The sequence below is a fragment of the Cucumis melo genome, chromosome 11 (genome assembly GCF_025177605.1).
Source record: "Cucumis melo cultivar AY chromosome 11, USDA_Cmelo_AY_1.0, whole genome shotgun sequence".
Taxonomy (NCBI): Eukaryota; Viridiplantae; Streptophyta; class Magnoliopsida; order Cucurbitales; family Cucurbitaceae; genus Cucumis; species Cucumis melo.
Window position 1 is genome coordinate 27,516,739 of NC_066867.1, and position 16,583 is coordinate 27,533,321.

The 16,583-nt window shown below is 31.1% G+C and overlaps 2 protein-coding genes and 1 long non-coding RNA gene across 3 annotated transcripts; all 3 read left to right on the forward strand.

Annotated features, from left to right (window-relative positions):
* The first annotated feature begins 1,597 nt into the window (after positions 1–1,597).
* Positions 1,598–4,883, forward strand: LOC103501918 (tetraspanin-3). The gene is made up of 2 exons (XM_008465685.3): positions 1,598–2,403; positions 4,336–4,883. The coding sequence occupies exons 1-2, from the start codon at positions 1,891–1,893 to the stop codon at positions 4,684–4,686; spliced, it is 864 nt and encodes a 287-aa protein (XP_008463907.2). The 5' UTR covers positions 1,598–1,890; the 3' UTR covers positions 4,687–4,883.
* Positions 4,884–6,191: 1,308 nt separating this feature from the next.
* On the forward strand, positions 6,192–11,214 carry LOC103501919 (uncharacterized). Its single transcript, XR_001764441.2, has 3 exons — positions 6,192–10,027; positions 10,135–10,282; positions 10,637–11,214. It is a non-coding gene; the product is annotated as an uncharacterized LOC103501919 (long non-coding RNA).
* A 2,482-nt stretch (positions 11,215–13,696) lies between these two features.
* Positions 13,697–15,297, forward strand: LOC103501920 (LOB domain-containing protein 1-like). The gene is made up of 2 exons (XM_008465686.3): positions 13,697–14,050; positions 14,805–15,297. Exons 1-2 carry the CDS (start codon positions 13,802–13,804, stop codon positions 15,150–15,152), a joined length of 597 nt encoding a protein of 198 aa, XP_008463908.1. The 5' UTR covers positions 13,697–13,801; the 3' UTR covers positions 15,153–15,297.
* Positions 15,298–16,583: the final 1,286 nt, after the last annotated feature.

Consider the following 16,583-nt stretch of genomic DNA (forward strand, 5'->3'; position numbering starts at 1 on the left):
TCTACATAAGATAAATTGTGATATTTTGCTACAGTTGTAAACATTCTCAAAAAATTGTCACATATAATAATATTCGTATATTGGAGATAGATTGCAATATTTGGTTAGATTTGTAAGTATTTTAAAATGTTTTCTCACTTCAAATATTTCTCTAACTTATGTTTATTAGAATAATGTGGTAAATTCATTTTTTGGTTTAAAAAATCATACTCCTCAACAATAACATTGGATAAATGGAATAAAATACAAAGTGATTTGACATTTCTTTTTATATAATCACAATTGGGAAATTAGAAATCGAACCTCTCACCTTGAGATCACACAATTTTCTCTGACCTAAATTTACTTTGACAAACGGTTGACCATTGGAGTTTATATAAACCACAAAACAATATACATATTTCTCAAGGTTAAATTAAATTTGATGCAATAGTTGATAAGCATGAGTTAACGAAATATGCTTTTAATTTATTCTAAGAAGTTGGTAGATGCCACCATCAAAAGTATCCATTTTACCACTTATCACTCTACATCGTAAATCCCATGAAATCACAATTCATCATGATTTCACAATTCTTTGCTCTCAATATTTTACTCAATCCAAAATACCCTATTTATATCTTTTTAATTTTTGAATTATATATATAATAAGTCTTTGAATTAAAAAAAAAAGAAAAAAAAAAGAAAAGAAAAACAGTGTATTTAATAGATGGATACAAAATTAGTTTTTATCTTAAAGTTTGTGGACCTAATAAATATAAAGTAGAATTGAATATAAAATCTAGATATTTATTTAAAATTAGACTTGAATTTGTAATATAATAATTTTTAATATCACGTATAGTATAGTGATGATTTCACTTTGTGACAAAGAACCGACAAGTGTCCAAAAGGCACATGCAAACACCCTGATATCATGATCAAACAAATATTTTATTAATCATGCAACACTTAATGCAGCTCAAACATATCTCATCAAATTAACCCTTTAAATTGTCAAATTCTCAAATAACATCCTTAATCATCATTTTCAACCATAACAAAATAAACTAAACTATACTAAAATTTTATTTCGTTATTGATCTTGAAATTTTAAAGGCACCAGCGAGTTATAGTTAGATAGAAAATAAAATTTTGTTATATGTTTTTAAATTCGTTAGGCTGTTTTATCATTTCCAACTATTTTCTAAAAAAAGTAGTTTATATTATTTTATTAAAAGAATTTAAAGAATTTTTCAATTATGCACGTAAACTTAAATTAATAATTATATCAATTTATAAATGAATATGTATCAATTTTAATCTCAAATTAATAACTTTATCAATTTAGATCTTAAACTTTTATAAATGTATCAATTTAATTTTTTTTTTGTCTACATTGCAAACCAAAATTTTAAAACTAAAAATAAATAATTAAAAAAACGATTGTTTTAAGAATTTAACTAAGAATTCAACCTTGGGTAAAGATTAAAAACATTATTAAGATTTGAAAAAAATAATGCTCAAATTTAAAAATATTAAAAAAAGGATGAAATAGTTACAAAAATAGTATTTCTGTATTTAAAAAAACCGTATATTTCCCCCTATATCCCGCGCTCCCATTAGGGAATTGGAAATGAAAACTCAGCTTTTCGTGAGGCGAAACTTTCGCTGACCGACATGTCGGCTCGGTCCATGCAAACCAACACAATCACACACTCTCCATAAAACTGCATTACAACACTTTCTTTATAGCCCCACAACCAAACAACCTGCTCCTTTCAATTTACATTCTCTTCCTTCGTCTTCTTTTCTTCTTCTTCTTCTTCTTCTTCTTCTTCTTCTTCTTCTTCATAAATCCATCATCTTTCTCCATTTCCAGAATCAAGATCAGTAAAACCCATTTTCAGTATGAGAACTAGCAACCATTTGATTGGGTTACTCAACTTCCTAACTTTCGTCCTCTCAATCCCCATCCTCGCTGGTGGGATATGGCTCAGTAGCAAAGCCAACAGTACCGAGTGTCTTAGATTCCTTCAGTGGCCCTTGATCATAATCGGAGTTGCGATTATGGTTGTTTCACTCGCTGGATTTGCCGGCGCGTGTTACCGGAACACTTTTCTCATGTGGCTTTACCTCTTTGTTATGTTTTTCATCATCGTTGCTTTGATTGTTTTTATTGTCTTTGCTTATGCTGTCACTGATAAAGGCTCTGGCCGGACAGTCCCCAGTAGGGTGTATTTGGATTATTATCTTCAGGATTATTCCGGTTGGTTGAAGGATCGAGTTGCAGAGGAGAGCTATTGGGAGAAAATCAGTTCGTGTATTAGAGATTCTAAGGTTTGTAAGAAGATGGGAAGAATTGTTGGGGGTGTTCCTGAGTCTGTTGAAATGTTTAGTCTCAGGAAGCTCAGCCCTATTGAGGTATTGTTTTGCTGTGATTTTGAATTTTTTCCCCTTCGATGTTCTTCTGTTATTCATATGATTTGTTTTCCCCTGTTTGTTGATTTGTTTGATAATATTTGGAAGTGGATTTGTTGGGTCAGAGTTGGATTTCTGATCCACTCTCCCTTTTTGGGTTTGCAAAAAAGTTGGAATCAGAGGGAATAGAATAGGAAGGGAGAGTGGAAAGGCACTTTTAGGTGGTTTTGACTTCTGATGGATTTAAGGTTTCTAATATTAAATGGGCAAGCTAAACTCAAGGAAGTTTTTCTGGTGGCTTTTCATGGTGGATTGCAACTTGCAAGCTTTATTAATTTAAACTCTAGGATGGCTTTTGGTGTAAAGGCAAACTAACTTTTTCCCTCTTCAAAAGTTGCCTGTTACGTTACTTTTTCCTCATAAGGTTGCTCTATGTGAAAAAGAGTTCTTCATTATTGCAAATCTTCTTCTGGGATGGAGGTTTTGAACTTCCATTATCTAAGAATCTCCCAACAGTTCCCAAAGAAAGTATGACTGAGTTATTTAGAACACATTAGAGTATTGGGACATTCTCATATAGGTTCAAAGAGTGAAATCAACTAGCCTATAGATTACTTTCTGCCGTAGTGTTGTCGCAATCAATGCCAAATGGCCGGTGGACGCCGCCCTATCTTAGAAAAAAAGATGAATCAAAATCAGAAAAACCATCTAGTTTTTGGGAGTGAAAAGCTTTTGCTTAACTATTTTGTATGTTCTGTTCTGGCATCAATACGACACTTTTCTCTTCTTTTGAAAGATCAATATATGTCGTTTTCCCCTTTCTTCTGTGAGAGCAATGTCTGCTGGATTTGTAAGTTTGTTTGTATGTTGAAGTTACTTTACCCTTAGAACATCCTCCTCTTTTGGTGGGACATATTCTTTTGGTTTGTATGTTGGATTATAATGGAAGTCAAAGCCATCTGGTGAAGTTACTCTGAAACTTTTATCAGTAAGACAATTTAGGATGGAGGGAATCTTCCTCCAGTTTCTCTCAGCTTTTCTGCTATTTTTCTATTAGTTCTGTATGATATAAAATGGATTTGTTATTTTTTTAATAACTGGGTCATGTTCTTCGTCTTATGCTCATTTTCATGACCCAACTCACTAATTTCTCGGAAGCTTCAGTCATTCCTCTTAGTTCAGCTCTAAGGGACAATAGATATTTTAAATTATTTAGACCTGTTTGATGACTACTTGGTTTTGTAAATTTAACTTACAAATTGTAAACACGAAAACTATTTGTTTTTTAAAAATTAAGCTTGTAAAACACTACGTACCGAAAAAGAGGCTTATAAATACTACTTACACATATTGATTGTGTTGTTATCTAATATTTAGGAGTGTTTAGAAAAGGGACCAAAACTAAGAAAAAAAACTTTAAAGAACTATTTTTGTTTTTTGGAATTTGGGTATAATTCAAATATTTAGTTAGGAACGAAACCATGAATCCATGATAAACAAGTGGCACAAATTTCAAAACCAAATGGTCCGACAAGACCTTTAAACTTGTATCTGGAACTTTAACCAAAGTCTTTGACCAAGAAAACAAAACCTACAGTAAAAGCGAGTTGTGAGTTTCAAAAACAAAATATGAAACAGAGATGTATAATAAAATTGCGCAGTTCTAAGACGAGGACCTTCGTGATCTGGATTACTTTAAAATGGTCTATTATATTCAATAATATAACATTTTCCTCGCGAATTGATTCTCAAAGAAAAAAGAAACTGTTATTTATATAAAGAAGGCGACTTTAAATATTAACTTCTACACCTGATGCATGTTTGTTGTAGAAACTAGCAAGAGTGTAATATGCCGAAAGATGTAGGGAAACTGTTGTCTTAAATTTAACATTCATTCTTTTGAGAGTCTGAATGTTTTCAATTTGATTTGTTCAGTCTGGTTGCTGTAAGCCTCCTTCAGATTGTGGCTTTGCTTATCAAAATGAGACTGTGTGGACTGGTGTAGAAGGGACGGGGATGGTGCTTGTCAATTCAGATTGCACGAACTGGAACAATGATCAATCGGAGCTCTGTTACAACTGCGACTCTTGTAAAGCAGGCGTGCTGGCCAGCCTCAAGAGAAGCTGGAGGAAAGTCTCGGTTATTAACATCGTTGTCTTGATCATTCTAGTGATTGCTTATGTCATTGGCCTTGCAGCATTCAGGAACAACCGACGCATCGATAACGAAGAAGCATCCGGGGAAGCGCGGATGGAGAAGGCACGACCAAGCTGGATTCATTCTTAACTGAGTCATTGTTGGGATATAGATATGATTATTGTTCAAATGAACGCATTTTGAGGCTTTGGTTCTTTGCTTGTAGTGATGTTTGGTAATTGGTAGTGTGATCGTTTTGCGTGTCCTTTGTGTATATACTGTTTGTGGCATTTGTAGTGATTGAAATTTGTGATTGTTATTATATCATCTTTGATAAGCCTTGTAAAGTCTCGAGCTTGCTTGGTCAATTTTTATAGGCAGGCAAAAAAGAATTTGTATAGGGAAGTGTTATAACTTTTAAGTTTCATTCAAATTTGAAACTTAAAAGTAGGAAATTAGACGAAGGGTCGGTTTGGATTGTTGCGAAATAAATGTTTTCTTATCATCGTCAAATATTACAATTTTTTTTAAATGACTTATTTTCTAAAATTAAACACTTAGACGATCACGAGGTTGATAGTTTGAATTTTAATCATTAAAAACACCCGTCAATAAATATAGATAAATCAAATATAAAGATATGTAGTATTTTGTTTGGGATGTATAGAGATGGAATTAAAATTTCTTTAGGGATTAGGAATTTTTTTTAAATAATGTGTTTTTAAACATAATGTCAAAAATAATTAGAAGGTAAATTATTGACAAAAATAGGATACACGACTTTGCTTGGAAGTCGTGGACGGTGTACGACTTTAATGTGTAGACCCCACTTTTTTTTTAATATTTAATATCAAATTTCCAAAAATATCTTTCTTATTAAATATGTTTCCAAATTCCCATTTCTAAAACAACATTTTCTTATTAAATATATTTCTAAATTTCAAGTTTCAATCTCCAATTTTTTTTGTAAGAAAATATATATTAACAAAATATATTATTAAATATCTAAATCTCCAAATTCTAATTTTCAAAAATATCTTTTTTTTATTAAATATATTTTCAAATTTCAATTTTCAATTTAAAAAAATATCTTTCCAAATTAGATATGTTATTAAAAAATATAATATCTAATTTTAGAATTATTCTTGTCATACTTTCTCATTTTGATTCTAAAAAGAATTAGATATTTTGTTAATATCAGTGAATTGTAAATATTTGTTTAATATATTTTCTAATAATATATTTTGTTAATATATTTCTATTAAAAAATTGGAGACTAGAATTTGAAATTTGAAAAAGTATTTTTAGAGATTGAATTTTGAAATTTAGAAAGATATTTTTTAAAATTAATTAGAATTTAAAAATATATTTAATAAGAAAATATATTTTTGGAATTTGGAATTTGGAGATTGAAATTTGAAATTTAGAAATATATTTAATAAAGAAATGTATTTTTAAAAATTAAAATTAGAATTTGAAAAAATATTTAATAAGAAAGATGTTTTTGAAAATTAAAATTTAGAAATATTCAATAAGAAAAAAAGAGTGAGGTGTACGTATTGAAGTAAGCAAAATCATGTATAGGTACACACGTCGCCCACCTTCTACCCTATTTTTTTACATTATTTTTAAAAAGTATATTATTAAAAAGAAAAGAAAAAAGGACTCAGGGATTAGGGTCTGTGGAATTTTGGAAGATATCTAATATCGTATAAGTTATTGGATAATTTTGGAAAAGAAAACAAAGAATGTATTAATTAGTCGGAACATGGCAGAATCCCTTTCTTCAAGATCCTACAGATATGGATCGCTGCGGGGTAGGTTTTCCCTATTGCGAAAAGAATCGATTGGTTGAAATGAACTCAGACAATTTCTATAACAACCGTTCGGCTATGGAGGCCATGGTTTTCCCAAAGCATGATTGCTAAATTGTTTGTTGTTGATTCATCGGATCTGATTCTAAACAAAGAAGATGCCGGCTGCTTCCGAGGCAAGGTATTCTTACTTATCAATTTTGAAATATTAGAACACAAAGCATCGGTATAATGGTCGGAGGATTGAATGTTATATACGGGTGGTGAAATAAATATTGATGTTTTTGGCGCTCTACTTTTATTCATCTTGATTATTCATGTTCTTATTATGTTTACTTGTCGTTCTTGAGAAGTACTCAAGGGCTGGTTTATCTTCGTCCAATACCATAACCGAGACTGTATGTATAGATATACTCTGCTTGAATTTGCCAGTTTCGACTCGTGAGCTATGGAACATCATTATTTTTTAATGCCGTCGGGGATGTACTGTTCAAATTTGGAGGTTAGACACTATTGAATTTGGCTCTACCTGTGCAGCAGGGCCCAGATGATAACGAGTTTAAATGTGCTAGCGGCTATGGGGAATTGGGGAAGTTCACATATGAGGTATACCTCCAGCTTCCGTAGATTTAGGTGGGGATAGGTGAAGATTCCAGGAAATGCTTAGAAGTTTTAGATAGAACGACCATCAAGGCGATTTCAGCTTCTTCCATTACCAAGAATAAAAGAAGGATGTACTGCATCTTTTTGTTGTTTGGACTTCATAAATCACATGCTTTAGATTACCAGTTTGGGCAGGTGGAAATGCTAAATCAATTTGTGTTGATGTGCTAGCTGGTTCAGAAAGTAATATGATATGCAAGTGAATAATGGAACATATTGAATTGGCTGAATTCCATGCTGGTAACTCTGGTTGTACCTTCCAATGAGAACCATCCCTTCCTCTTGCCTTGATACAATACAATTATCAGGACTGATAATTCGGACAAGATTAGGAATATTATTAGAATTTTCAAGGGTGTATTAGTAATTAGCTACAGAAGTGGTCGTACTAATTTGTTATAAATAGTTGGGGAGGGGAAGGAGAAAGGGTTGGATGGATCTAATTGATTTAGAGCTTGAGCGATCTCAAGAAAGAGAGGACCCAAGTTCCGCAACTTACTTGGTTTATCTTTGGAGATTGTCTTTCATATTTCAATATAATATAGTTTGGTTTAAGCTTGTATTCTACCAAATTGGGTCCTGGGCTTCATAATTGGCTAAAAGGTTAAATGATTGTGGGTTTATGAAATGATGGTGTACAATCATTATATCAGGGAAGGTTTTATTACTTAAAGGACAAAGGCAAAGGCAAATTCTGGGCCCCTTTTAATGTTCTATTTCCACAGAAATTGGACTGACGAATAGCTGAATAGGCTTCCTTGACATGTTAGGTAACTCTTAAGGAGGAATTTAGAGAAGAGAATGGAGTTGTTCAATTTGAAGATTTGTTTAGTTGTAGGATCTACAATATAAGGAGTTAATAACTCATGGAATTGATGTTTATTAGTTGTAGTCCCTCAAATTCTTTAGGCCTAACAATGAGTAGAACAACTCCTCCTACTCCTAAGGTCACATCCCTAAATGACTTAGGCCTGTGATGAGATGCACTGTTGAGGTTCTTGTACCATTGATTTTTATCTTGAGTTCTGATTGGATATGCTAAAGCCCAGACTGTTGTAGTTTCTGGAATTTTGTTCGTCAACTTGGATGATTTTACAAAACTCATTCTTGCAAACATAACAAATTTGTGGAGCAGGGATTTCTTCTGCTCAACAGAAACGAAAGGGAAAAATATGTTCTTCGTGCTTTCCTCCAGTTCTGCTTGCTATTTACTCCTATTTCTTCGTGTATTGTGATGATATTCACTGAGGCATGTGACAGTAAATTTTGGGATAAGAAATAATGTGACGGTAAACATCTTTGCATTTGTGTGAATAAATTGAAAGATCATATGCTAAAATCACAACGACATGATCCTATTCAATCTTTCTATATTCTTTGCAATGAGCTTCTGAGTATTTGATATTGCCTCGGCCCTTATTCACCTGAGTTCATTCAACTCACTAGTTTCCAATTAGCTTAATTTTTTCCCTTCTCTGCGGAAAAAATATCCAAATTCTATAGGAGGCAGCCTGAAGTACGATTCAACACGTCTTTTTCTTTTTAAATAAAATAAATATTCATTCGAGTTGTTTTCAAATATATTAAAATGATCCAAAATATTTATAAATATAGCAAAATTTTGCTTTCACAACAGACTTTGATAGATTGTGGTATTTGCTATATTTGTGAATATTTTCAGCTGTTTTGTCATTTAAAACAATTTCCCTATCCATTAACGTATTTCATTCACAAATGCATGCACATACACACATATTCCATGAAAAAGAAAAGGAGTTGATTCTCTCCTGTGCTCAACCCACAAGTTAGCTTAAAGTTTAAAAGTTATTTGACAGTGACAAATATTTTTCTCGTATATGGACAAACAAGAACAATTGGCATTGCTGTCCCCATGGATGGATAAATAGTCAGCATCTGCTGAACATTAAAACTAAAAGTTGAATGGAAGGCCATGAACTGTATGGTTCTTCCCCCTTCTCCTGGTTAATCTTCATGCCTTGTCAATGTAGGACCATGTAGTTTACGTTTGTCTGATAACCAATTGATTTTTTAAAATTAAGCATATAAACATTAGTTTCGTTCATGGAAACAATCTACTTTTACAAATGAAATCAAAATCCAAGCCAAGTTTTGAATGGAAAAATGTAACTTTTATTTGAGAATTTGATTAAGAATTCAAACGTTTCGTAGATTAAAACTAGTTTAAAAAAATGGTGAGAAAGAAAACACAATTTTCAAAACCAAAAATCAAAAGTTTAGCAACCAAGGGTTAACTATCCAAAATCTTGATATGGCTGGAAAATGAGCTTATCTCTTGAAGATAGGAAAAATTCAATGGATTATCTTATTTTGGTCATTTTCAATCATTAGTGACTGATGGTACAAAATTTATTGTCTTTCAAAACCAGCAGCCTTGTCACTGGAAGGAAAAGGAAAGACTGATTTTTGGAAACTTGTGAGGACAAACTGCCCATAAAATAAAATTTTGAGGATAAACCTTGCAGAGTCCGAGTTGGAAGCTGCATTTTTACAAAGTTCTTGTGCCTGAAAACGTGTGGGCCTATATTTGAAACGAATGGGGAGGAACAGCTAATGAAGGCTAATGATCAGGACAACTCTAGAAATTTGAAAACTTTACAGCCACTTCTAAATCTAATGAAATAAAAAGGGAAAAAAAAAAAAAAAAGCAAAAACACAATAGCTGCTAAACTCTGGCTATTTCATACCTATTCTTTAACCTTATCTATTTGGAACTGTAGGTTTGAAATTTTGCGATGTTATTAAATAAATCCCCACCAATATTGGTCTTCCATTGCTGTGCTGGCTGTGTTCATATGTTTTTCCTTATTCACAAGTTTGAAAATTCCAGTCAAGTGTCAAGAATTAGCACACGGGTCTTCGCCGCCTGCTTCAGGCGGCTACTTTTAGCATTAATAACTATGATTACATCTTTATGTAGTAATTGCAGTCCTCCATTAGCTTTATGAATGATCAAGAACCTGAAGCGTTATAATGTCAGCATCATGTTCACTTTGCAACATTAATGTTCCTATTTAATAAGTTTGCAACCTACCACTTTTCCTTGTTCCTTGTATTGAAGGGAATGTTTAACTTTGACCAGATTTGATCAAAACATCTTTTTGCCGTATACTTGAAGTACAGTTGGAAGAATGAGAATGCCGCCACAGTTATTCAGCTTGATTGTGATATTTCTTCACTTGCAGGCATGATATTAGCTTAATGGAGGAGAAGCAAAAGAACTGATTTGGGTGTGTTTAGTTTGGTTTTTATGATTCTTAATATCGTCATAAGATTAGTGAAAACTGATAAATTCCAATTAAGTTGTTAGTTAGTCTGCCATGTTTCGTTTTCTTCGGTAATGGATATTTTGGTCTAATGAACCTTATAAAAGCTTATAAGTTGCATAAGTATCTATATGAGCATGAAGTTATGAACATTTTTGCTTTTTCATAGCCTTACATTACCGTATGACATTTTTCGTTTATCTGATTCACACCATTGTATTCGTATTAAGATTCTCGGTTACCAAAAACGAGTGAGTGATTGTCCTTTTCTAATGCTTAAGAAGAGCTAGCAAGTAACGCGTTTCACTTATTGAACAGGATTCTATACAATTGTCTGCCACTCTTGTATACCAAGTGCGTCGTCGAAGTAATGTTGTAGTTCCTACAGAGAGCATACGACGTGGCGGTCCAGATCATATGAGCTTGAAGGAAAGAGTGGCCTTGTGTTGCTATAGGTCCACGCGGAAAAAACTGTTTCTTGAAGTGGCATAGACGAAGATGGAATGGGGAATATATCACAAGTCTAAAGAAGGTGCACAGATTTTTCTAAGTAGTGGAAAACGTTGTCACATAAAGTTAGAATCCAATATCTCTATAACAGTTGGCAGAATCTCTATTATTAACAAAAAAAAATTTCTTAAAGCCCTTTGATGAAAAATGTTTACATATAAAGACAGAAAGAGTCTACACAAAAATTCATGTGGTTCACTAATAGTATGTTAGTTACGTCTACAAGATAGATGGAGTGATAAGTTCTATTATTTGAGAAAAAAACGTTAAATTTAGATAACATAGGTGCTTCTAGAGTTGGAACATTTATATATAGTGCACTTTGAATACATCTTACCCATTATTATTTTTTCAAAATATTAGATTAAAGATTCAAGACATTTCAATTATGTGTACAAATCATATAGATACTAGCACACTTGTAAGTTGAGTTTGTTTGGGTATGTATGATCTAATAGTTAAGTAAATTATGAAATGAGAATCATATCTAATATGTTATGATAAGTGGAGAGCATTTTTTTCAAAGCAATGGGTATGGTAAAAGGTGGTGGTATTAGGAGTAGAAACATAGCATTGTCTCAGTGGTGGGAGCAGCCACCCACCAAAGCATGTAATGGCACTTTTTATTAACTGATAAAAGGTGAAAGAAAGGGTCAGCTTCGCAAAAGGTTTGGTAGTAATTAGTTTAGTGGGACTTTCTCTCTTTCTCTCTCTTTTAATTAAAAAGAAGTGTTTGAATAAATTATATGAAACCAAACAACCAAGTTAATGGAATGTATATTTTTGTTTCATGTTGGAAGTCATTTTGAAATGGTCTTTTTTTAAGTCCAATAACTAACTTTTAATGACATATATTGTTGAGGTAAAAAGAGAGTATATATCAATTACTGATTTTATGCCAATAAATATTTACTTTTATCAACTCTTAACAAATTCTTTAATTTGTGTTGAAGCTGTTTGTGTCATTAATTAGATTATTTGAAATGAAAAAGGTGGAAGTGTAGAATTAGTTTGTGTTGTTGAAAAATTAGAAGACTTTTGTGGTCTTAGTTTATGACTTAAGTCCAATAAAATTGGAATATATAGAAGATAAGGATGGTCTCTACTTCACAAAAGTCATATAATTGGAAAATTAGGCATTTGATTACTGAATTAAATAAGAAAAAAAAAAAAAGAAGAATTCTTTCACTCAATTATTCCAAAGGAGAAAACATAATTTTCAACTATGACACCAAACCTTCATACCAAGATCAACAATGATAATCATGAGGTATTAAATCATAATTTCTAGAGAGGAACCACAAATTCAAAATCACATGTACTTACAAATTTAGTTTAAGTTTTGATAATCATATCCGTTTGATTTTTAAGTTATTGAAAGTTTCGATAGAGAAAAACTAAAACATCTAATTTGTTGGTTCGAATTAACTAAACAATGCTTAATTTGTAAATAATAAGACCCCTTTTTCTACTTTTTATTGTTAATACATTTATAGATTAATTGAATTATGTTTGTTTTGGTAGACTTATAACTTTACTTAAATAAAAATAAGTATCTAGTTTAGATATGATAAGTAAACTAGTTTCTTTCTTTCTACCAATTTGAGCTCGTTCTCAGTTAGTTATGATACTCTTATATTTAAAAGAAAAACAAATCATATTAGCTTTTAGAAGCAAATTGTAGAATTTGTTATCCTATGAGTCACATCACTTAATGGAAGGAATGAATGTCCAAATAAAACATATGTATTATTAACTTTGATATTAGGAAATGGATTTTCCCACATTTATGTTACTTTTATCATGTTTAGCAAAACGAACCAAAATATTTAAAGAAAACATAATAAAATATCAGATACAGACATAGATAACTTTTGTTATTGTCCATAAACGATATTGATAGGATATAAAATTTTGTTAAATTTTAAAAGTAATTTTAAAATTTTGTCATTTATGATAATTCTTCAAATTTTTTTTTTTAAAAAAGAAATTCAAATTAGTCTCAAATTGTAGAGTGGTATAACATATAAGGAAGGGAGAAGTCTCGAACATGGCCCCATATTTTCTATATATATTAAAAATTGAATTGTTTGCATTTTAAACGGATAAATTGCCTTTTTTTTTTAGGCCAAAAAATACCCTTTTCTAGACGAAGTGTTTTTGTGTAAACTAAAATAAGCTTCACACACACACAATTACATCTAAACCCCCTTTTCACCCAACGGCCTTTTAGGTTTAATTTTCATTTGGTGTGAGTTCTCGATTTCATTTCAATTTATTTCATACATTATAAAAATGTTATAATTTAATATTTAAAATTTAAATTTTGTTTCAATTTGATTCATAAGTTTCAATTCGATGGGCTCTAATCTATTTTTTTTAAAAAAATTTAAAAACTATAAAGATATGTTTTTAAAACTCAAGTCTATTCTTATAAACGATACATTCAAAATACACGTATTCTTATAATTTGAAAACTATAAAGATATTTTTTATATAGAAAAAGTGTATTTTCAGAAAAGTAATTGTTTATTTTTAATATTATAATAAAATGAACTAAAATGCTTATAAAATATAGAGTAATTTTGATTTCTATCGGTAATAGAAATTGATAAACTTTTATTATTGTCTATCAATATCAATAAAAAAAATATGAAATTTTACTGTATTTTATAAATAATTCGTTAAATTTATCATTCTTATAATTCCTCGGTTAATAATAATGTAACAGAAAGCAAAAGAAAAAGGTGTAAAATCACAAACCTAACTAATTAGAATTAATGAGGGCAGCCCCCATTCAAAATTAAAATCATAATTTTCAAACTTAACTCATTTCATATTCATACCCTTTTCTGTTTCCTCTATTTATATCTCTGTTTTCCCATTTCCAAATCCAAACGAAGCCCTCTCCGTTTCTTCTCTTCTTCTTCTTCTCCTCCTCCTCCTCCGTTCCTTTGCTCCGATAATCGGAAAATGGAAGGAAGTGACTCACTCACAATCACCACCGTTTCTTCAACTCCACTATCCCAATCTCCTTCTTCTTCTTCTTCTCCGGCACCACCGCCGCCCGTTATTCTCAGTCCATGTGCGGCCTGTAAGATTTTGCGACGCCGATGTGCCGAGCGATGTGTATTGGCTCCCTATTTCCCTCCCACTGAACCGGCGAAGTTCGCCATCGCTCATCGAGTTTTTGGCGCCAGTAATATCATCAAATTCCTGCAGGTCTTTTTCATTCGTCTTTTAATTTCTCTCATGTCTTGATCTCTGTTTTACTTTAGCTCTGAATTTCTAATTGTTCGGTTATTTTCAAGATTGTGTCAATGAATTAGGGCTGAAAATGTGCATTCATATGTTAGTTGTTACTAACTAACGATCTTGTTGCTATCCATGTTTGTTTTATATGCAATGGGATTTGGAGCATGATGAAATTAATTCTTAAGATTTTGTTTGATCCTAAACTTTCAGCCACTTAACCTACTAAATATCTCCATTTGGATTTCTATGCTGAACTTTAAATTATGTTTATAGAAAAATTATTCACATTATTTGTAAAACATTGTAACTTTTCAAACTTCCATAATTTGAAAAGTAGCCAAATAATCATCATATCAATACTTTAACACTCGTATGCTCCAATAACTTTTACACTCGTATGTGTTTATAATGACTATGACATTACCATATGTACCAACTAAAAAGCTTAGGTTGATGAAGTTCTTTCTAGCAAATTTAATTATATTAGTACTTTAACTCTCGTATGCGCCCCATTATGACTGCATCATTACCATAACTTCATATTCTCTTGTCAACCCAAATGCTTAAAACTGATGGATTCTTTCAAGTAAACTTAATTAATACCGATGCTTCATTTCCCATTTTCCCCTTATTTGAATAGCAAAATTCACAATACAAGATCCCTATGGGACAACCCACTTGTCATGAACTGAAATTCTTTGTTGGGGGATTGATTAAACAGGAACTGCCTGAATCTCAAAGGGCAGATGCAGTGAGCAGCTTGGTTTATGAAGCAAGTGCAAGGATTAGAGACCCTGTTTATGGGTCAGCAGGGGCCATTTGCCAACTCCAAAAGCAAGTCAATGAGCTTCAAGCCCAACTAGCCAAAGCTCAGGCAGAGGTTGTCAACATGCAATGCCAACAAGCCAATCTTGTGGCCTTTGTTTGCAGGGAATTGGCTCAATCTCATCAATCTTTTGATGAATTCAATGGCAGCCCACATAATGGATTATTACAGAGCATTAATCCTCCAAGTTACTTTGATGATAGCAATAATGTAAACTCGTTGTGGGAACCCCTTTGGACATGAATTTTATTTAGTTTTTTAGGTTTGTGGATGTATGGTGTTCGATAAAATGCTCCAACGAAGTTTCTCCAAACTCTCTTGAGAGCCAAATTTGAGGTTGTGGGAAGGAGAAACTTTGTGGAAAAAATACAACAGAAATTTTAGGCTCCATTTGGTTCCTGATTTATTTCATCCCTATGATTTTAAAAAACAACAGCCTATTTTAAAAATCAATAAATTGTCGTTTTCTTTATTTTTAAATCTCGTTTTAAAAAAGTAAGATACATGAGTGTATCTTCAAATTTACAACTAAAAACAGATTTTAAATTCGAATATCATGAAAAAAAAATAAATTATTATTTTTTTGACTAAATTATTTATTTTTCAAAATAATTTTTGGATCACAAACTAAAAGGAATTTTTACTTTTTTAGTTATGACTAAATTAGTGTGTATCGGAAACCAAAGCTTTATTAGGGATATGTCTTTATCCATAATCTTTATGTTTAGAAAAAAAAAAAAAAAGAAAGAAAGAAAGAAAAGTAAAGCATAGATGCCTCTTAGCATAATCAATGTGAAAGAGATGTATACCAATTGCTTAACCATCTCTACTTTGAAATAAAATACTCGTTAACAAGTAAGATATTTTTATAAGGACACTTTGATGCTTGATATTATCGTAGAATATTTAGGTGCAGGTTAAATTGTACCTACTTTGAAATGTGATACGATAACTAGTGTATTTTATTATTTATTTTAAAAAAAAAATTACCAAAAGAGGTAAAAGTGTCAAAATATTTATATTTTAGGATGAAATTAAGCCGTAGTTCTTTTACTATGAAGTCGTAAATATTCTTTTATTATTATTTTTTTAAATCCCGTCTTTTTATTATTATACCATAAAAGTGCTAAATAAATATAAAAAGAAATTGCAAAAAATTTCCCATAAACTATGGGTTCTGGTCATTTTTTAAATTAACATATAGCTTTCAAATTTTATTTAATGAAAAAAAAAACAGAGTTAAATTGTCTTTCTTCTTTTCGATTGCAACAATCTTTATTGTTAGTAAGTGATGGATGAAATTAGAATTTCGAGGATGTGATTGAAATGATTATATTCTATAATTCACTTGCCATTTTTTATTTAAAAAATTACCAAAGAGATCAGCAACCTGTTCATGGGATTTGAGATCCACAATTACTTATTCAAACATCATCTGTTATTTATATAGTTGTGATTTAATTGGAATTTCAATATTTAATATTATGATCACTATTATTATTATTATTATTATTATTATTATTATTATTATTATTATTATTATTATTACAAAATTCAAAACTACCTTTTAGCTTTCTGGTAACCTACTGTTTTTTTTTTCTTTTATTTATTTTTTCCCTCTCAAAAATTAAATAGTGTGACTTAGAAATTAAAAAGAAAGAAAGAAAAAAAAGA